At 40.0% G+C, this 23,515-nt stretch overlaps 1 protein-coding gene across 1 annotated transcript; it reads left to right on the plus strand.

Moving 5' to 3' along the window:
• Positions 1-460: 460 nt before the first annotated feature.
• Positions 461-10,245, plus strand: chatb (choline O-acetyltransferase b). The gene is made up of 15 exons (XM_085466500.1): positions 461-607; positions 1,126-1,246; positions 1,949-2,140; positions 2,630-2,748; positions 4,077-4,130; positions 4,241-4,421; positions 6,088-6,265; positions 6,366-6,535; positions 6,612-6,712; positions 6,822-6,950; positions 7,044-7,166; positions 7,263-7,404; positions 7,641-7,703; positions 8,111-8,248; positions 9,770-10,245. The coding sequence occupies exons 2-15, from the start codon at positions 1,202-1,204 to the stop codon at positions 10,034-10,036; spliced, it is 1,902 nt and encodes a 633-aa protein (XP_085322626.1). The 5' UTR covers positions 461-607; positions 1,126-1,201; the 3' UTR covers positions 10,037-10,245.
• The last annotated feature ends 13,270 nt before the right edge of the window (positions 10,246-23,515 follow it).

Here is a 23,515-nt window from a genome sequence, read left to right on the forward strand (position 1 = left end):
TTTCATTATTTATTTATTTTTTAAACGATCAGGAAAAAATCTTTATTTTTGAATGTTTGCTTGCTGACACAGGAGGCGCACATTAGTCACAGTGCGTAAACAAAAATCGAACAAATTCAAGTGTAACACGCATAAACTGATTTAGTTCTCGGTTATAACCTCACCACGTTGTCAAACCCGAGACCATGAGACAAGCTTAGCATTTAAATCTAAAAAACAAAAAAAACAAAACTGTGGACCCCGCAGGGTGATCACAGGACACCTGAATGACAACCAGACGCTCGGTCCGTTTTTGATATATATTAAAAATTTTATAGGGTGTGGGCGGGAGGGGGGAAGCAAGCTGTCAGATAATATGTTCCGCGAATAGATTTCGATGGGAGGAGTTTCTTGCCTCAAGGGGGTAGGTAAACGCAAACACCTTCAGCATCTTTTCCAAGGCGTGCTTTAATGTGGAGCCACAGCCGTATGGCGACGCGTGGGGACAGGGGAGCAGTCCAGCGTCTAAACGGAGTTTTCCTCTAACATGGGCTTTCACCGCTTGGACGTGGCAGGTGATGCCAACTTTCACACACTTCTCTGACCTTTTGATCGCTTCGCTGATCGGGTAAGGCTCTGATAAACTGTAACAAACGGAGACTTGGTGTTCATTTCAAAAGTTACCATCATCATCATATTTCTGAGCCTGTTTGGCGCACAGCGGGGGGAGATTTCTTTACTTTACAGTTTTGCTCAAGTTAAGTTTTAGTTAATCAGTCCACTTGTTTTCCACTAAAAGGACTTGCATCTAATGATGCTCCTCTTCATTGTGTCTCTTTAGGATTTTAGCACTTTTAATATTAAAATTGATGTAAAAGAAAAACCTCTTTATTTTGTTTTGGATTTTTTGAAGGGAAGGAAATAGGAAAGGGCTTTTTAAAATGTTTATCTGTCTGCAGTGAGTCAGGAGGCGCAGCTGGAATGCAAGCACACGAAGTAAATTGCGTTAGGCTGTAACTTGATCAAAAATGGAAGCCTGCTGGCTCACTTTCAGACAGCACACAAATGTGTAGTTACATTTTATCAACAGGCCTAATTTTTATTTATTTATTGCTTCTTTTCTCTCCTTGAACACGCTTCATGCAGGAACGGCTGAAGCCAGACCCTATTAAGGGTGGGGGGAGATTCCGAGTTATATTCACTGGTCGAGACTGGACTAATCATGCCAATCTTGGAGAGAGGGACGGCGAGAGACCGAGACAGCCAAGTATGAACACACACCGCTGCTTCTTTAAGTCAGCTTTACTTTTTTTGTGCCGGGCGCCGCCCGTGGTGCCTAAGTTGGCAAAGTAAGGGTACTGGCTTTCAGCACCACGGAAAGCGCCAGCTTCATTTGCCTAACTGGCCGCTAGGGGCAAAAAAAACCCCTCATTCGTGAACATAGAAAGTATGTTCAAGACACTATAGCACACATTAATTTTGTGCAGAAATTTGATCAAAATGATGCAGCAGACTATAATATAACAGAGACAATGCTGCGTTTACAGGGTCAAACCAGTGCTTAATTAAATTTATTTATTTATTTATTCATTTATTTATTTATTTATTTTCTAAATACCAATTAAGGACCTTCTGAAAATATCTAAAGATTTCCAAGAATTTGCAGATACATTGTTCTGCATTTGCACTGCACGTCTCCATATTATAATCTTGGCTTACCAACAGCATGCAAATGACCAAACATCACACAGATAATATTATCAATTTGAACTTACCTCATGGGTAATTTGCAATGCACAGGAGACTGTGTAGTTTATTCTCAAATTGGCCTTGAAGCAGTCAAAATGCATTATTAACTTAGGTTCTAATAATAAACGACTGCTTTAGCTAATGAACACTGAATCCCATTAAAATGCTGACAGTTGCTTTCCTTCCATTACTCTTCGTGTGATGTTTTTTGTGATATCAGGTGCTGCCAAAGGTCCCCGTTCCCCTGCTGAAACAAACCCTTGACACTTACTTGAAGTGCGTTCAACACCTGGCGAAGGAGGAGCAGTTTAAGAAAACAAGAGCCATCGTGGAGAAGTTTGGGGCTCCTGGGGGCGTGGGAGAGACTCTCCAGAAGAATCTTTTAGAGAGGAGGGACAAGATGGCAAACTGGGTAAACACAGACCTAACAGATGAAAAGTTGTTTATGTGCATGAACAGGAAAAATTACAGTGTGCATCCTACTTCTATCAATAAGGAGCTTCTGTATTGTTTTGACTTTATGACTATATAAATACCTGCATGTATTTTTGCACTGTTTGTTAGATAGTTGAATTGCTGAAATCAGCTGTAAATTATTTTATTTAGGATAAAAAATTAGTTAAAAAAGTCTTAAACTCCGTGATAAACATTTATCCCTGCCTCCGCTTGTGCTTTGTCTGGGTGATCGGTCAGTCCACTAGACATCCAGCTCAGTGAAATCTATCACACTCCCACTCTCACACTAGCACCACTCTCCCACTCTCCTTTTCATCTGGCAGTGATACACTGTAATGGCTTTTTACTTCACTGCACAGGTCTCAACTCTGAAAGTAATAACTTGAGTCCAAACACATTTAACAAAGCAACATTTCTCAAAAACTGTCCCTGTGTTCACATTTAGATCTATGACTACTGGCTGGAGGACATGTACCTGAACAACAGGTTGGCCCTGCCAGTCAACTCCAGTCCTGCCATGGTGTTTCCTAAGCAGATGTTTAAAGATCATAAAGACGCCCTCAGGTATGTTCTGGACTTCTGCTATGATGACTTTTTTTTATTCACCCTTCCTTTGGAGGTTGTAAAACCAAAGTTTTTTTTAGAATAAAAGGTCAAACTAATCAAAATCGAAGATGCAGATGTTTCCATTTCGGTATTTAAATTCTTTAGCAGGTGATATTTGAGTCAGATAAACATCCAAATTTAGTTTGATTCTCTGTAAGTTGTCTTTCTAGGTGTCTATCAAGGGAATGAATGACAAAGAAGCATATTTATCCAGAGGGGAAAAGTCTCAATAAGTCAGAACAAAAATAAATATAGCTTTCTTTTATTAACAGTGAATCTACCTTTCAATTACTGTCTTAAATAACAGATTTTTTTAAAATTTGAAAACCATCCGAAATCATGAGTTTATTTTTCTATATGATCCAGAAAACACAAGCTGGAACCTTTAAATAGTTGTTTTAAATGTATGTAAATGTGCTGAAAATATTCTTTTACTTATTATTACTGTTATTCTCTGATCATCTATCCTTAAAACCAATATTCTCTGTCAAGCTGCAAGCAAATGTGGGAGAACTACAAAGTAACTCACTTAATATGTCACACAATGACTGAGCATAAAGTGAGTGTGCGCTGTAAGTTCTGTACCAAAGGAAAAAAAGGCCACATGCTGAATGTTGCACACAATACTGCGCAAACACATAATCAGCTCTTTAGCTGCTGACAGATTTTTATGTTCTTTTGTATAGATGCAGACTCAGATTATTATCTGAATTTTACAGTCATGGAAAGAATCTTTGACCGTTATTAAATGAGCTGTGGTCTGCCAGAAATTACACCGGTCCATCCAGCCCTGTAGCTCAACATTAGCTTTTGTCAGCTTGCACAGCCACTAAGTGAATATTTCCAGAGCACCCCAAGCAGCTGGTAATCTACTGACACGGCCACTTATTAGATTGGGAGTGACAGGGCCAAGCTCTCCACGGAGACTCTTAGTCAGGCCTCATTTAGGGGTGTGGTGCACTGAGGCTGCCTCCTTTGTATTGATCTGGCTTTGAACGTAATAACACCAAGACAAATGATATACAACATGAGACCTGACAAGCCGCTGCGTTTTCCCTCTTTGCCCACTCACCCACTCACACATACAGACCGGCTCTCTCCCTCTCGCAGATGAACACACGCAACTCTCACACTGTATCCCAGTAATTCACCATAATGTGATTACTGTTAGTTCTTTGAGAGATGGGAGTATATGTAATTACAATCACAAGCCATTCTGCTGTATAACTTTGGTGTTTCACAACAATACCACTTTCAAATTTCACCCTCCTTCTTGCTCTTTTAAGATTTGCCGCCCGTCTCATCAGTGGAGTTTTGGAATACAAGGCTCTCATCGATACGTAAGTTCAACCTGCAAGCTATGTGGATTGAAGATTAAAACCAAAATTATATAATAATGAATCACAAGTCTTTTCATAGGTGATCTGGTGTGTGTAAAAATGTCTCTCAGGCGATCGCTGCCAGTGGATTTCACTCGAGGCCAGCTAGCTGTCATGCCTATGTGCATGGAGCAGTACTATCGCCTCTTCACCTCCTACCGCTATCCGGGGTTAAAGACAGACACGCTGAAGGTCCAGATGAAGGCAGCATCCTCAGCACTGGAGCACATGATTGTGGCATGCAAGAATCAGGTCAGGACACTGGCCGTTGAGGAGACTTCTCACACTCAGTAATACTGCTGATTAAAGAGTGTTTTCTGTCCATTTGAGAGAATACATATAGAGTGACATACAAGTCAGTTTCTATGTAGCAGAGATGCTCAAGTCAGATTTTAAAGTAAGGACTAGTCTAAGCACCTTTACTTGAGTGAATATAATTATACCTTTTTTTCCCTGTGGTAACAGTAAATAAAGAAACCTTTTCTACACCCCTCTCAAATACAGAAAAAAAGCTAAGAAAAATAATAATTGTAAGTAAAGTCATTATTGAAAGGAATCTGAGAAACTTACCCAATGTACCCACTACTGCACCTCCTGAGGATCATCTTATAGACCTTTTGCATGAAGGACAGATAGAACAGAATTAAACCTGTTAGTTATTTGACTAATTTTAATTCTGCTGTAACAGGGGAGTCAGTTCTTTCTCAAAAAGCAGCGCCTGCTATGAAAGTGTGACTATCTGTGGCTGACTGTGTCTATTTGAATATTTAAACTGGCCAAAGTTTCATACTGGGACAAGACGGACCAGGAAGTACTAAAAAGGAATTGTCATAATAGACAGCATGTAGCGGTAAGGTAAGCTATAGTTTCACAGCAGGAGCCAGGTGACAGAAGTCATTTAAATCCCCAATAAGGCTCTCCTACTTGACTTTTATAGTTTAACTGCTTTATTTTAAACCCAGCTTTTAACCCAGCTTTAAAATAAAGCAGGTAAGAATTATGTGTGTGTGTGTGTGTGTGTGTGTGTGTGTGTGTGTTCCTGTCTAGCTATCTTTGTGAGGACCGAAATCTGCATTCTACTATGCTTGTGAGAACCAACAGTCACTTGTGAGGACACACTCACCGGTCCTCACAAGTTTGAAGGCCTTTTTGAGGCTCAAAATGTGGTGTTAGTTTCAGGGTTACAATTAGGTTATGGTTAGGTTTAGGGTAAGGGTAAGGGTTAGGAATTCATTTTTAATGGTTATGGTTAGGGTAAGGGGCTAGGGAAACCATTATGTCAATGAAGGTCTTCACTAAGATAGCTGAACGGGCTTCTATGTGTATGTGTGGTCTTTTCCTTACCTATCATCTAACACAATCCCCTGTACAAAACAGCCTGTACTCATTATCATCTCATCTCAGAGTCACATCAAAGTCACCGATCCACATTCAAACACATGCCACCAACATCTGCAGCATCTATAGCCCATGGCTAATATATTGATTTTTATGAAGGTTAAGAATGAGACTGCAAATTAACATGGAAAAACTCAGGAACTCTCCCCTGGAAATGATTCTGGGAGCCATCAATCTGTAGCCTCTAAGGGCCCGTCCCTATGGAGATACAGCGAGTTAACTTAATTACTGCAGATTAAATCGGCCACTTTGTCTGAGAGCTTCCTTGAGTCGCATGTTAAACTGATCGTGGAAGAGAAGCAGGTAATTGGCCCTTCTCAGTCCCTGTCATTATTACTAATGTCGTTATTATCTCAGCTGTTCAAACAGTAGCCGTAAGGTTAGCTATAAAGCGCAATTAGCATGCAAGGAAATATTTTAACTTAAATATTCTCTTGTCGAGTTGAATCACCCTGGTGAAGCTGTACTTGATGGAACAGTTGAGAGACTTGTGATTGCTGTAATTTATTTTTCTCACTAGTTTTTCGTGTTGGATGTAGTCGCAAACAGCAAGCAGCTCAGTGAGGAGGAGATCTTATCCCAGCTGGAGAAGATTGTGAAAATGTCTGAAAACGCTGAGGAGAAGCTCCCCCCTTTTGGCATCTTGACATCTGATGGAAGGACAGAATGGGCGCAAGCTAGAGAGGCACTAATAAAAGGTCTTACCACAACTTCATTCTTACTCAATTTAACATTTTAATCAAATTTTTTTAGAAAAAGCAAATCCAGGACATGGGTTTCCTTCTTTCATCTGTCCAGATCAGATCAACAGGGACTCTCTGGCACTGATTGAGAGCTGCATCTGTGTGGTGTGTCTGGATGAGCCCAGCGGCCTGCAACCCAGTGACACCAACAGGGCCCTGTTGATGCTACATGGTGGAGGACATGAAAAGAACGGTGCAAACCGCTGGTATGACAAGTCAATGCAGGTAAGACGATATTGCAGGTGCTTCAGTTTTCCATGACTGTAAAATTTGGATAATCATTTAATCCCCATTTTCTCAGTTTGTTGTAGGCATGGATGGGATATGTGGAGTGGTGTGTGAGCATTCACCATTTGAAGGGATCGTTCTGGTGCAGTGCTGTGAATACATAATGAAATATATGTAAGTTAGCCCACTGTAGCAAGACAGGCTGCACACTGAATATGGTCATCTAAATGAATGCTGATGAGGCCAGAAGTGTCTGAAAGAAACGTGTTGTTGTTCTGAACAGAATGGAAAGTCCTTCCAAGATGGTCAAGTCCTCCAGCTATAGAGAGCTTCCTCCTCCAAGGAGGCTACGCTGGAAATGTAACCCACATATCCAAGGACTCTTAGCAGCATCTGCAGAGAGATTGCAGAGGCAAGACTAGCACAAACACACAACTACAATTATAAATAAGTACAGATTTTTTTGAGACTGGAAGTCACAAAAATCTACTGTTTTCTTCTTCAGGCTGGTGAATAATCTTGACATGAATGTTTTCAAATTCAAAGATTATGGGAAAGAATTTATCAAGCAGCAGAAGATGAGTCCAGATGCCTTCATACAAGTTGCCTTGCAGCTTGCATTTTTCAAGTAACAAATATTCAATGTGTGATATCATAAGCATATCTCTAATTGAACTGTTTGCCATCAAGGTGCAATTTCAAATCATGTCTGCCCTGCACTTAGATGCACTGGAAGGCTCGTGTCCACTTACGAGAGTGCATCAATTCGGCGTTTCCAAGAAGGTCGCGTAGATAACATTCGCTCAGCGACCGCCGAGGCCCTGGCCTTTGTAAAGTCTATGGCAGATGAGAGGGGAGCGTTCTCTGTGAGTCATTTTTCTCACTTCCGCTTTAATTACTAACTCCCACTTTACTGCTCATCGCGCCTCACTTATGAAACAGGTGCGACTGGCAACCTTGGCAAGGAAAAGTCAGTCAACCAGATGATCCCCCTGAAGATTTAGCGGATCTATGAAAAATGGCTGGCTTTGCTGCTGTCTCGATGCAACAAATGTCCTGTGTCCACTTTTTTTTTCATTGAATGACTTTTCTTCTCTGACAGGACTCAGAAAAGATGAAGCGACTGGGGGATGCAATTAAAGCCCAGACAAGTTATACAATTGCAGTGAGTATTAATCCAAAGTTCTCACCACACCAGCCAAGAAATGGTCGACATGTGCAATAAAGCATGCTATGTAATTAGCTTTAAAAGTATTGGTAGATTCTAGATTCTAGATTTGATATCTATAATGCACAGATGGAAATTCTACATTAATCTCCTCATCTAATTTTTGGTAAAAAAAAAAAAATTAGAACAAGTTTTACTTCCAAAATTCTTTTTTTTTTTTGGTTTTGCCCCAAAAATGACAGTAAGAGGCTGGTGAAAGCTTTGATGAGGCTCTGGTTGTGGCTCAGCTGTATTTCAAAGAACAGTGAGCCACATTTCTGGGATAAAGAAGTCCGTTTTAGTGAATGGATGTGGAAAAGTAACTATTCATAAAACCCTTAAATTGTCAAAAATATGTTTTTCAGGCGATTACAGGAATGGCGATAGACAATCACCTCCTTGGACTTCTGAGGATCGCAAAGGAGCTCAACATGGAAAAGCCAGAAATCTTTTGTGATGAGACATATCTGGCCAGTAACCACTTCATCCTCTCTACCAGTCAGGTACTACATAATCATATGCTATTAAAATATATATATAATTGATACCAGAAATACAAATCCTCTGCAGAACCTACACTCTTCAAGTTATACGTTTCCCTTTATCGGGACAGATGAAACACCAGATGTTCCATGGAGACAAAAAGAGAAATACAGATGTTTCTCTGCTTTTCCACAAACTAAGAATGAAAAAGAAAAAAATGATGTGTTAATATACCTGTAAAGCACAAATAAATCTGCTATTGTGTTTTCTGCAATTTGAGGATACTCGTGTGCATTTAATTCAAGTTAAGCCGCTGTGGAGTTTTTTAAGGGCAAATTTTCATTCAGTACCACACTCTATAACCAACAAAGACAATCAAGAACAATGAAGAGACCTCTTAAAGAGAATCACTAAACCATAAAGTAATTATTTTAAAGCAGTAATGGAGTCTGCAAATGTGCACGTGCCAATTTCCAAACTGCAGAAGCCTAATTAAAGATATTAGGTTTAAGGAGATGCGGAGGAGAGAGGGCAGTGGACTTTTTCACCACATCGTTTGTCACAACCTTAGAGACTGAGATGACGTCTGATGAATGGAGAACAAGTGTACTGGTAGCAGTTTTTAAAAACAAGAATTATGTGGACATCTATAATAACTACAGAGGGATAAAGCTGATGAACAACACCATAAATAAATAGGCAAGAGTTGTTGAAGCTAGGTTAATAAGAGAAAGCCCCTTCTTGTTTGCAGTGGTGATGGACAGGTTGACAGATGAGGTCAGGCAGGAGTGTCCATGGACTATAATATTCGCAGACAACATTGTGATGTGTAGTGTGAGCAGGGAGCAGGTGGAAGAGAGCCTGGAGAGGTGAAGGTATGCGCTTGAGAATAGGAATGAAAAGGAAAAGAAGCAGATGTTTGTGAATGAGACGGAGACAGGTGTATCAGTGAGGCTGCAAGGAGACATAGTTAAGGTAGACGAGTTTAAATACCTATATGGTCAACCCTCCAAACCAATGGACAGCCCACAAAAGAGATAGAGAAGGGATGTATGGGTGGGTGGGTGCAGATAGCAGCAACAGTGAAAGGGAAGGTTTACAAGACGGTAATAAGGCCTGCTATGGTGTTTTTAGTGAGATGGTAGATGATCCACTAACAGCTTAAAGAAGAAGAAAAGGAAGATGACAATGATGATGTTGTTTATCCAACCAAAACATTTTGTTTTTGTTTTTGTTTCTTTGCTAGACTTCACCTGAATCTGACGTCCCCTGATAGTGAGTTTATTCTGTTAGACCATCTTTAGATTTAGCTTTTGCTTCCCTCAGAACATTTTCACCCCACAGTAGCAAATTAATCAGGTCTATTCCCGTCCTTTGGCAGCTTCACTGGCTTCCTGTAAAATATCACATTAATTTTAGGAATCTGCTTCTTACCTTTCTATGATGTCTTCAACTGTGTCCTTTAGTGTTTTAAAAGGCACCTATAAATAAAATGTAGTATTATTATGATGATGATTATAATTATGTGGTCTTGACTCCAGGTTCCTACCACTGTGGAAATGTTCTGCTGCTATGGCCCAGTAGTGCCCAACGGTTATGGCGCCTGTTACAACCCACAGTCAGACCACATCATCTTCTGCATTTCTAGTTTCTGGGACAACACAGAGACTAGCTCGGTCGTTTTCGTTAAAGCCTTGAACGAGGGCCTGCTGGAAATCAGGGACTTGTGCAATAGAAGCAATGCTACAGCTAGCAAACTTGCTGTCTCCAGCCAGGGAGCCAGCCAGCCTCATAAATCAGGGAAGTAAGCCATACTGAGGGAGTACGCCCACTCAGCTGCTCCACTCACCACTGTTAGGCTTTAGCATTAGACTCAGTAGTTAAGATGCCTTCACATGTCTTTGTTGTCTGTGCAATAGTGTTACTTTCATAACAAAATTTAAAGCCTTAAAGTTCACATGTAACTGTATATAAAACATGTACATTTAAAAAAAATTATATATATATATATATATATATATATATATATATGAAAACTAAAAGAAGAAACAAAAAGTTTTCTCTTGGATCTGTGTGGACAACAGAACGATTTTGGTCCAGCACTGATCCTGCTTGACTTGGTAGACTGACATTAACTGGTCTGCTGCCTTTAGGAAACTAAAGCCATGTCCGCTTTGTAGCACTGATCTGAGGGTCAATTCCTCAGTCAGTGAGAGATTCAGCCGAATGATCCTAGTGTATATTTTAGAAAGTAACATACTTTACATGGCAAAAAAAAAATACCAACACTAAATAAAAGTCACTTATAACAATCATAACATCCTGTAAATGTGATTCTGCAAACCTCACTTGTTGTGTGCTGTAAGATTTAAATGTTCTAAAGTTAGTTTTTTTATTCTTCTGATGCCATCAGGTTGCCAAAGAGGCTGTGCAAATGTGAAGTCTGTGTGATGATGAACTTTAAGATGTTTATGTCAACGTGTGTGTGAATACCTTCAAACATAGAAAAGTGGCTGTAAGTGAGTTATGTGATATGGTTTCAGTGGCACATTCAAAGTTGTCTAGCTATAATGTATGTACTGTATTTAATAGCAATAGTTATATTATGTGTAAAGTGTTATAAACAGTGCCGCATTATAAGCAAGATACAGTCCACTAATGACTGAGGCATACCACTGTGTTCACTTATGTAAGTGCTTTTTATTTGCACTTGGAGGTAGAAGGAAGTTGATGTTAGCTACACTGTAGGTTCTCTGTGCAATAACACAAAATCAAGGGTATATGTGCAATTTGCCAAAACAGATCATTAAATGCATGGAGCTTGTGTAATTTTAAATTAACTACAGTGACCATTTTTAATATTCAGAATAAAACAGAGTACGATTTCAGTTAATTCCGGTGATCTACATTATGCATGATGTTATAGCATTTAAATGTTCACTAAAACTGGGATGTAGATTTGTCTACACATATAAATTGTGAGTGGTTTTTTTTAATCTCGTGTGGTGGCTTGTGTTACAACGAAGCAAATCCATGGTTAATTAGTGGTGCGGTGTGTGAGAATATTAGTTGTGTGCAAATGACACATAGGATATGTATCTGTGTATCATCAGCCAAAGTGAATGTCACAATTTCCAAAACTATGACCAGAAAAATTACTAGGTGACACATCCATGTTTATTCTTAGAATAATAGCTGTATTTTTATATGTCTGTGTGGAAAGTCTTATAATATAGTGAAATATTGTTAAAGAGAATTTAAAAAATGCCTTAAAACTAAAGTCATGCAAGCTGTTTTCAATAATTTCAATAAATTGTTATAATCTATTGATGTTCAAAGCTTTGATGTTAATTTGATGTGTTTCCTCTTGGTGTTTGCTGTCTAATCTTGGTGATACATGTAAAAGAATATATTTGTAGCAAAGCAGCCTGTTTAATTAATGTTACACTCATCCATGATAACATTTTTATAAAAGTAATTAATGTGTAACATGTCTCTGGCAGATCAGACATGGTGTTTTATGAAGTGCAGTGAAAAGTCCAGTCTTCTTTATTTTGACAAGGAAAACAAAATGCTAATTTATTTTGAAAGGCAGTAGCAATATTTTGTTCACAGAAGAAAATACACGTAAAAGCTGTAATAAAACTGTCATGTAGTAAAACTGGAAACTATTCCATAAATAAAAATAACTTAAAACTAAAATCGCGTCAGTGTTTTATTTTTATTTTTTTTCTTAGAAATTTGATGCCGTGTCTTGCTAATTAATCAGGTTTTATGGCGGTTTTGATTTTTGTGAAGGAGACGCTCATGACTCATCGAGTGTCACCACTCACTGGCTAATCAGTGCATGCAGTCTGTTATTTTCTGCATGACTTTTTCAGTCTCTCACATCACTGTGGAGGAATTTTGACCTACACTAGTTCACAACGTTGCTTGAGTTCATTAAGGTTTGCGGGCATTTGTTTATGCAAAGCTACCACAGCATTTCAATGAGCTTGAGGTCTGGACTTTGAGTGGGCCATTACAACACCTTGATTCTTTTCATTTTCAAGCATTCTGTTATAGATTAGCTGCTATGGTGGGATCATTTCCCAGTTTGCCAAAGTTTTAGCTGACAGATGGTCTCACATTTGTATAATTTGTGAACAGTGGAGCTCATGGTCAATGACTGCAAGGTGCTCAGCTCCTGTGGCTGTAAACAAACCCAAAATCCTCACCCTTCCACCACCGTGTTGACAGTTGGTATGAGGTGTTTGTGCTAAAGTTCTGTGTTTGTGTTTCTTCATTTTGGTCTGATTTGTCCAAAGGACATTGCTCCAGAAGTCTTATGGCTTGTTGCATGCAGCTTTGCAAACTGAAGCCATGCTGCCTTTTTAGATAGAAGAGTCATTATCCTGGCATTGTTTTTTTTGTTTTTTTATTGTACTGTCACCCAATTTAAAATGTAAGGACTGTAGAGTATGATATGTAGCTCATGGGTTTTTTGCAGTTTCACTGAGAAATGCATGGTTTGACTTTAAGTTGAATTTGCTGTCATTGGGTTAAAATACAGCTGAATGCCCCAGATTTGCAAAATGTCAACTTCGACTTTTTTGCTTTTAGAGGTGGTCACTCCTTCCAATGATCTATTAAACAACTGCATTTGATTAGCAATGCCTGGCTGCTACTTACCTTCTTAACTCCTATGGATGCAGTAATACAGTAAATTTCCTTTTTCACATGACTGGAGAACCTCAATTAAAAGAGAAAAGCCTTGAAATTCACAGAATTGTTTAAATGGGGTATCGTTTAACATATTCTTGAACTGCTAATTTAAACATTTACTTTGCACAGTTAATATGTTGCTATGCTGCTGTAACTGGGAATGGATACTGTCATCCATACCTGCCCTCCCCCTCATTTCTTTTCTGTTAATGTGACCACACTGCAAACTCGGAAACTGAGCCCTAAAATCCAATAAGTATGTCACGAATTGCTATAACATTAATTGATCATCTCGATTACTGATGCAGCTGTAGCTTTTTCAATCTTCCAAACATGCAATAAAATCTGTTTAATCAACAACCAAAATGCCTGGCACTAGACAGTCTAATAATTAAATATCAGATAACTAACTATTACTGTTCAGATGCTGTGAATGGTTTCAGGTCCAGTAGTCTTAACAGTTGAGCAAAACAGCCTCATCTTGAAGTAGAATGTCAGACAGACAAATACAAATGAGCTTACTTTAATTTCTGTTAGTGCAAAGCTAACATAGCTTTAAAGAAAACCCTAACAATGATGATTAGTCTCAATTACAGCTGTATGTAACTGGACTCATTTGCATGGGGTTTTCTGTTTGCAGCATTGCCACTTGAGTCACACGTTCTCAACAGATGGCCTAATTTCATTGGCATCAGATGAGGTCTTTAGGGAGAGAGACACATTTAATTCTCCATTGGTTAAACCACTGAACCAGGTCGACCAAGTGCCCATTTAGCAAAGCTTCCATGAACTGGTCCAATTAAATCTGGACTAAAAATTAGGCTAAAGAAAAATGTGGACTCATGTGGATGAAACAGCTCAATGTGTCAGTGGTAGCACGCTCATAGCTGTCCAGTTCCACAATAATGCAAATCATCATCTCTGTATTCAGTGAAACAGTGAAAAATGTTTAATTGAATCAAAGCACCCAGGAATACAGGATACACTCTTGTGCCTCAAATGCCTCCAGGTTAATGTGGGATTTTCTGATGCTGCCTTTACTTTAGTCAAGCAAATATTCTATATCATGGATCAGCTGAAGAAATAAATTAGTTGCAAGCAACTTCTATCTTGAAGTATTTACATCTAGCAAATACTACTATTGGTAGTAACACTATAGAACTAATCGGTCCGTGTCTTCTATCTTGCTAAGGGAAGGAGAAGTGTTTTCTGGTTTATTTTATTTATTTATTTATTTTAATGACAGCCAGTATCTGAGTTTCCATTTGACTGACCTCCTGCAGCCTGAGATGATGATCATCTGCAGTACAAACTGTGCCAAACCACTGAGGGGCTTTTAGTCTAAGTGGCACCCACCAGAGAAACGGGCAGAGCTGAGCTCCCATGTCTTTTTGGGTCTGCTTCTTCCACAGATAGGAGTTTCAATTTGGTCTCAGGAGTTCTTAACAAGTCTTCTTCAACAATCCACCCAACTTATCATTTTTATAATGGATTGCATTTATATTTATATATCAAAACACTTTACAATTCCACTATTCATTCACTGGTGGAGTAGCCACAGCTGACAGAACTGACTGACAGAAGCGAGGCTGCCATATCGCGCCATCGGTCCCTCTGGCCATCACCAGTAGGTGAAGTGTCTTGCCCAAGGACACAACGACCAAGACAGACAGAGCTGGGGATCGAACTGGCAACCTTCCGGTTAGAAGATTAGCTTCCCAACCCCCTGAACCACGGTCGCCCTATTTTATGGTCAAGGGGGAAACTGGACCCTATCCCAGCTGTCACAGGGTGAGAGGCAGGATACACCAAGGAAAGGTTGTCAGTCCAATTCAGGGTTAACACAAAGCGACAGCAAACCATTCCCGCTCACATTCCCAGAGAGAACCAGAGACAGGGATACAGGAAATTCTCTCTTGCTGTGAGAGAGCAACCTTTTCACACATATTGTATTTACACTGATCAAAATAATTAAAGGAAGACTTTTTTAATCAGAGTATAACATCAAGTCAATTCATTTTCTGGGATATTGATCTGGCCAGTTAAGTAGCAGAGGGGGTTGTTAATACGTTTCACCTGCTTTGGTGTTAATGACTTCATGGGGGCCTGAGAGCCTGAGCCCAGTGTCTAGTGGGCCCTGTGCTCACTGCCTGTTACCATTAAGCCTGGCCTTGGCATTTGCTATAGAATACCCAAATTAGCAAGTCCATCGGCACCCTGTGTTTTTCAAAAATGTTACAGACGTGACAGAGACTGGAGAACGTAATGCTGCCTGTAACGTCGTTCAGCATGACCAGAATGGTGGTGAGTTTGTGATGGTGTGGGGATATGATGCATGGAGGGAATGCATACAAGCACATGTATACAAACTACTGAGCACTATTTTGAGTTGCTGGAATTAAATTTTACCAAAATGAACTAGCTTGCCACGTCTTTAAATTCAGCCCTCTGTATTTTGATAATTTTCATTTCAAACAAACAATCTTTCATTCCGAATGCATTTTAGTATAGATATCTATTATCTTTTTTTCTTTTTTACATTGAAATCTGATGTGTTTCTTTAATTTTTTTGAGCAGTGTATAAAATATGGATACAGATGGATGTAACCCTCATGATGGTCTAAAAAGTGATGCACACTAAAATGCCACTGACCAGCACAAGGCTTAAAAACAGTCCGCTATCTGACATCACCCAGTTCCTACTAATGGTAAATGGACTTGTAATTTGGCAGTGCGTTTCTATTCTGAATCTCAAAGAGATTCATGCAAGCACTTGTTGTGTCTAACATTCACACGCGCACTCCCAGTCTGATGAATGCACCACTTACAATAATCCTACAAATGTACTGTTTACACAGAGTGATTAAACAGGAATTTGTACTTGCATCTGACAGGCCAAAGCAGTGGCTTGACAAATAAAGTGCTTAAAGAATAAGCATTGTTTGTAAAGAGCTCAGGACGCCAACTAATGCAATAACTTTTTTTTCCGTTATGTTTGTTGACATGACGTCATGAATTAACTGAGTGAGAATGCAGGTGTAAATTCTTCAACCTAAACGCTATATGGCATTATGCCTATATGCTTGCTTTCAATAAACTCTGAGCTGTTTATTGGCTGAATTTAGCTCCACAATAAGGGACAAACAGCTCAAAGGTCCAATATTGGCTGTCCAGCTCAAAGGTCTATTGACAGAACACTACGATTGGTTGTGAAAAGTGAGTGCTGATGGCAACCAGCGCTTTCACTTCATGAGGAGCAGCCTGTGACAAGACTTGGCGGTGAGATCAATGGCGGAAGCCCACCTGGAGATGGATGATGGGAGAACATTACCACTAATAAGCCTCTGCCACACTGCCGACAGAGTCAGGACCTTGCTTGCTAGCTGCTATCGACTAGAGAGGGAGAGTAGAGCAGAGCTGTCCATTCACATATCCTCTTTCCTGCTCGTGTGCTTGGCAGAGTACAAGAGAAATGAAAAGCAACTCTCTGTAACAGAGAAACACGAAGGCAAAGTAGGAGAAGAGTTCTTGAAAACTGAGAAAGTATTTTCAAATATTACTTCTTTAAGAGTGCAGAAGCACTGAGGATCACAAATCATGCAACTGTTATAATCACTAATCCCGGTGTACTGTGCTCATAATGAGGATCAGTAATTGGACATATGCAACATGTATATTTAAAAAAAAAAGCTACAAGATTACATGACTCCATTCAGCAGCTAATTAGTTACTCTGAACCTGTCCTTTCACTGTTAATATTATCATCAGGTAATTCAGAAACCCAAGTACTCATGCAGCCTGCTTTGAAAATGAAAATGAGCTTGACATTTTCCCTCCAAAATGGGACAGGAAAGAAATGTCCTATTGTCTTGTGTCTCAAATATTGACATTTATGAGGGAATTCAAAGACATTACCACTGCCATTCTTACAATATTTCAATTAAGGCTGGGTTTATAGTTAGCTGTCTGTTTTCCCTCACAAAGGTATACTGATAATGGCCATACTGGCATTTATGGGGAAGCTGATCCCAGGGCAGGAGCTACATTTAGACATGTTCTTGAAGCCTAATTGGGTGAGAAGTGAGGTCCCATTAAATAATATGTCACAGAACAGTATGTGCCAAGAGCTGAAATGAACTACTTCCACAGTACCGGTCCCATTTAATGTAGATGTGAGAGGATCATTCACAGTAATTTCCAAACCTGGTGCATTTCAGCTTAGATTAAGCAGCTTTTTCAGAGAAGGAAAGACAACATTAAAAGCTAGGCGAAGGATTTGTTTCCATCAAATAAAGAACTAACTATTCATATTTTCTGACGGACTGCAGAATAACAGCAATAATTATTACTGAATGAAAATGTTGAAATGACTCCAGTCTTTATCACACACTTGAATTTCACTGTAGTAGAGCGGCTAACTTCAAGCTCTTCACTTCAGCAACTGTCAACAGTTTCTTCAGCTGTTGTGATAATGTTATAATGAGGCTCTGTTGGATGACAGCATGACACCCATTCATCTCAAAGCACACTGCCTCTAACTTATTTTCCTATTTACTCTGTTCAGCCCAGGTACTTGTTTTCTCATGGTTTCTAAACTATAATCCATCCCCAGACTGCACATTATCCAAGCCAGGCTACTGTAAACGTAGCACCTAAACAGTGTTGGCAACGTATGATTCATTTTGTGATTGGAAGATCAATAACCAATTTGAAGATGACCTGGTGGAGAGGATCAAGATTGCGAAGCTATGCTCCGATGTGCAGTGTAAATCTCGGCTGGTGGATGTGTGTCCAGGCCTGCCACAGGCTCCTGCTCCGGGGGAATGATTTATGCCTCGGCCCTGCGATGAGTCCAGCAGTGGTTGTGCTTTCATCGAACAGGCGTGGCTAATTTGAGTGGCCTTGATAAAGGAGGTTTCTGTGTGAATAGTGGGGACGGTAAGTGTAAGGGTTTTACAGTTAGAAAAAGTGAAGAAAGTTGTGTGTCGGGGAGGAGGAAAAAACCTTAAGAGTCATTGAGCATTGCAGTCATCAGCATAATCATTACTATAAGCACCTCACAGCAATAAAGATGTCTCTATGTCTTTGAAACACTTGCATGCGCTTATTATATTTAAGGAGACAAACAAAAAGAAACAGAAAGTCTTAGTCCATGACTTGAGCAAGTTAAGAAGGTAAATGGTTGTGCCAGGCCATCATCTTAAGACCAGAGTCAATCATACACTAAAGCGCTGCGAAGAGACAAACGCTTAAATGCTCTCCTCACATCGAAGTAACAACCGCTCGTCTGACTGCACGACCTCCCAGTTCAGCATGAGAGCTGGTTGCATAAGTGCAAAATATGACTGGATCCAAGGCGACAGGAGGGAGAAAAGTTAGATGGAAGGAAGTCATTAGGAGAGCTGCACTCTCCTCACAAACCCTATCTCAGTAATGCAGAGAAATTTGCAAACTGGCCATGAGTTCTGAAGGATATCTCATAACACTTGACAAGTGAAAATCGCCACCAGGCAGCTAATGGCTATGCTGTCAAGAGGGCAAATAAAAAGGCATGAGTTCGCATGCATGTAGGCTTTGTGGCTCTGGTCATGTGAGACTAGGGTTGCCAACCGTCCCTTAAAATACGGAATCGTCCCGTATTTAGAAACAAAAGTACACGTCCCGTATTGAGCTAATAAGGGACGCACTTTGTCCCGTAATACAGTGAGAATCAAAAGTAGTCTATAAATGTTTATGGAATTAACGCTTTGTTTGAAAACATAATTCCCAGCCCCTCTCCTGCTTTGTGACCAATGAGCTGACAGCACACTTATGACAATTCGAGTATGACAATTCAGATTACCGCTCATCTCATTGGTCGAGGAAAGGTCGCTTACGGAGAAAATACCGGAAGACAACAGATGACCACAACAAGAAGCATGGCCAACAGGGGAACAAACGCCGTCACTGCGGTGCAAGTCTCGGACGACAGTACACCTAAAGCTGGGCAGACACTGTGCGATTTTTTTCAGTCACGTTATTCAGCTCCTGCTCAAACTGCACGATTGACTCGCAGGGGTTAGAAGTTGGTAGGTCACGATGTACTCTCACACTATACCGCCCGATGCTCTGATGCGACCTGAGTGCTCACACTGTGCGTCCATAAAATTAAGGTTATAACAGAAAATCTGTCGCTCTCTCTCTCTGTCTCTCACTCACACAGACACACCACTACCATCAACTTTGCTAAATTGCTAATGAAAAACATGATCAGGCAGCTGTGATTTAGCAGCGATGTAGATCCAACTATTTTCACGGTTGTTGTGGTCGTGATAATTTTGTGAGGCCACATCGAAAAGGCTCGGATGAGCTTTTCAAAGTTCTACAAGTTGTGCCTCCATCGCTTGTGTCCAGATCACACGCTGCACAGCCGTGCTGCGCCGTCTTTTTCACCAACGTTTACGTTTGCGCGTGAGCAGTGTGAGCGCCTGTGGTGACACCCTCACGAGCGATTGATGATCGGGAGCTGGTCGTGAGGTGTTAATCACTTCTCGTTACCCCACGTATACTACACGACGCACGATGAAGGCCAAAATCGGTCCGATCACTCAAAAATCGGCTCAAAATGGGCCTAAAACCGCACAGTGTGAGCCCAGCATTAGAGCAGCAATGTTTGTTCCCCTCAGAGAAAGGGAAGAATGGGAAAAGGAAAACACCTGGCTGGAAAAAGTTAATATGGGCATGTGCAGTGAATATCAGCGCTATGTGGCCAGAAGTGTGATAATATAATTTATTTTGTGTAATAAACAACTGCAAGGATAGATGATTACAACAAATAGATGACTAATACATAAAAGTAATACATAGATGAATAATGATGATGAGTTAAGATGCGTAATCATGGGAACAAGCGGGTTTTCAAACGGGAGCAGCTGATTAGCATTAGAAAAGCTGAAATAATACCTCAGCTGAAGCCAATTGTACTAAATGCACTAAATGTGCACTGTTACAAGAATGTTTTTCTTTCTATTGTTTTCTATTAATTTAAGTTAAGCAGGACAGAGTTCTTTTAAAGAAAGATTTACTTATATTCTCAAAAGTTAAGCATGACAGGCTTCTGTTTAAGAAAGAGACCTGTTTTATTGTGTTAATGTTGTCATTTTGAGCTAAAAATAAATGGCTAAATGATCATTTGTTTCACATGTGTTCATATCACAAAGAATACACATCTACTTAAAGCAAATTCAAGTCAAAGGGTTAAAAAAAATAATTTCACACACAAAAAAAGAGCTAGAAAATTCACCACACTGGGAAGGGTGAAGACAACTGGGTCGCCCGGCCCTGGCCACGAGGTGTCCCTTATTTATTTTTCAGGGAGTTGGCAACCCTATGTGAGACATGTTTTCCAAAAAGGCAATTCTCTCATTCCCTAAATTCCCCCAACAGATCTACTTAGCTGCCAGGCCAGATGTGAGGTGCGGGGATCGTTGGCCTTAGGAAAAAGAGGTTGACTGAGGAGAAGAGCGGCGAAAAAAGGTGTGCTTCATTAAGTGCTCAAATCCCAGGTGGCCATTTGTCCCAGTAGCACTGTCCCTGTGGAGCAGAACTGTGTAGGGTGAAGAGGAGATGAACAGAGGCCCCCGTCAGCAGAAGCAGCATCCTCGAGCCCACAGCTGCCAATGCCTCCATCGGTCTCAAGACGTCAGTAACTAAACCACACACCACGAAGCAGGGCTCGCTCCCTGACCGCTGCCAATTACAGTGACCCATTAAGAAAAACAACTGCTGCTTCAGCAGATGGAAGAAAATAAATGTTTATTTGCCTGTTCTGTGAAAGAGGAGTGTAAACTTATTTTGAACCTCTCATCTAACTGAACTTTACTTTCTTATTTTCACGTAACATTTCAGTTCTTAACATGCCAGAGGGTGTTTTAAAGGGACATTTTACCAACCTGACTTAACAGCATTGTCCAGGAATGTACATCTGAAAAAGCAGTTTCATTGATGTTTTTTTTTTTTTTTCAGAAATTATGGTACAGTTATTGAAAAGAAATCCACACACCTTGTTGTGTGCAATTTGAAGCAGGAAGTATTTTCTTTTGCAGAAGCATGAAGTTAACTGACATAAGGGGGACACCGGTCATGCACTACCATGAGCCTCTCATCATGGGTAGGTGCATACTTTCTTCTGTCATTCTGTAGAAATAAAAAAGTCCTATATGAAGGGGCTCAAGGCTTGTGGACTTTTCTGATTATCCAGGTCCAGATCCAGGTTTTCCGGAAAGGCAGAGCAAGTATCCTTATATTCATGAAAAGCCAGATATCTCTACCACACATAGATCACCAAAATTAGATAATTAAGGCCAGATTTTGAGAAGGAAAAAAGATTTTAAGGTGAATTCTAAGAAAAAAAACTTTGTAGTGTTATTTTAACATGTACCGGTATTGTTGTTTATTAAATTATTTTTTTTCATCTTTCCTATTAAGAAAGATGAACTGTTACCGATGTTTCTGTGTGTGACCTTATCATAAATATAGTTTATGCTATATCAACAAAGACCATACATTCCCATTAGTTTCTATCCAAATCAGCAAAATAAGTACTGTGGATATAAGCTAATTTCATCAGCCTTTACAAAGCTACATTTACCTGATACCTGGAATGTTGGTAGAAGTAGTTTTTATTTTAATCCACGAACCTAACTAGCAGAAAGGAATTTAGATTTTTGTTTATCATTCTTCCCCTACTGGTAAAGCAAATATCACAACTGAAATACAGACAATACCATAGGGAATGCACATACTGTGATCAACGAACACATTATGCAACATAGTTCACAGGGGACTTCCCTGTGATATAAACTTAATCCAACCATGAAGAGTTCTTATGAGAAATAAGATTAAAAACTTTACAGACGGCACAGCTGTGAAATAATGCCGCGTGACCTCTTTTCACAGATACAGCTTAAGTGTTTCCTGTACATTCTTGGGCTCATTTGTGTCTATTTACTTCCACGGGGCCGTGAAGGCACATGAAGGAGGTGCCGAGAAGGCGAGTCAGCGTCGCAAAGTAATGGTCCCGAGGTAAATGAGCAGCTGCAGCTTGCAATATCTGGTGACACAGAGAATCCCTTTGCCGAGTCTCTCTCACAAGAGAAGGGCTCATCTTAAATCATCCTCTGATTTCTACAAGCAGCGCAACAATATCTCACTCCAAAGACCGAAGCTGCGGCTTTTTATGGGTGCTCAGGTAATTGAGCAGCAACAGCGGAAAAGATCTCATTCACTTATGCGTGAAGGAAGTGTATCTAAACTAAATGACTGGTGAACTGAAATGGGGATCCCACTCTCCATCTCTTTGTCGCCTTTTAGGAATATGTCAATAAGATGTGTTTGTGAACTTGCAGTGTTTGGCACTGGAGCGATGGCGTTATCTGGGCTACATGTGTCCTGGTGTAAATAAGCTTGTCAGTTTAGCCACAGGTTCATATGTAATAGAGGACAGGGCTGAGGGATGACGGTAGTGCTGCTTTATAGCTCCTCAAGCCACACTTGTCAAGGGAAGTGGCCTACAAGACAGCTCAGATAGGCACAACAAATAGGCTTTGTGTCTGTAGTTTACAATTACCCAACACTGAGATAAACTATAAGGCGACTGACTCAGAAATATATGCTAGCAAAGATTCACCGTTGCTTATGCCAGACAGAAGCCAAACATCATAAAATTTTACAACACTGACAGCTATGCAAAGAAAAAATAAGAGAATAAGGATTTTATATTATGGTCGCATGAAAAAGAACGAGAAAAAACTGCCAACATTTGTAAATCTATCCACTTTTTTTCTTTTGTGATGCGCTTTAATATATCATATTAACCTCATGTTAAGAACTCAGTCATGAATAATCTTAAGCAGAGAGGAAAGATAAAATAGTCTTTTTCAATTAGAAGCCATAAATCCCCTGAGTTATCTGAGGTAGCTGCTAGATGTTATTATGTTTCATTTACTATGTGTTGATTAAAAAAATATGTCTCCTAAAGGACCGGGGGGCTTTAAAAAGGCCAAGCAGGAAATTACATTTTAACCAGGAAATCCTCAACTCTCACCCTGTGGGAACAAAGACAAGTACTACATTTGGTTTCTTAATTTATCTGTGACTAACAGTCAGCTATGCATTTCTTGTCCTACATCCAGCAAAGGGACCACTGCATTGTGTGCTGCCACCCTAACAGTGACAGTTTTGTAACAAGCCCAGTGCACAGCAGAGCCTTGGGGTTCACTCTGCCAAAGCTACTCTGAAAAGCCCTGAAAGCGCTTTCAGACAACTCCCTTCACTCAACGGACAGACAGAAACAGAGTCAACCAGCGACACGTGACGGGTCCTTGCCTCGAGTCACCACGCAGTGCTATTCTCCATGGTCCCCACCCTGTCAAAGACCCATCACATACATGCACAAAACAACATATCAAGCATTTTATGGGATACGTTGAAGGAAAAATTGCAGCTATGGCTTTCTATTGAATGTTTAACTGTTTGAAAGTTAATCTCAGTATTGAAAAAATGTAAAACTGCAGGTTTGTCCGATAAACAGTGAAAAACTGTAA

Source organism: Copadichromis virginalis, linkage group LG8, assembly GCF_057382275.1.
Source record: "Copadichromis virginalis isolate Kocher_CV1m ecotype Utaka linkage group LG8, C_Virginalis_male_GT1.1, whole genome shotgun sequence".
Taxonomy (NCBI): domain Eukaryota; kingdom Metazoa; phylum Chordata; class Actinopteri; order Cichliformes; family Cichlidae; genus Copadichromis; species Copadichromis virginalis.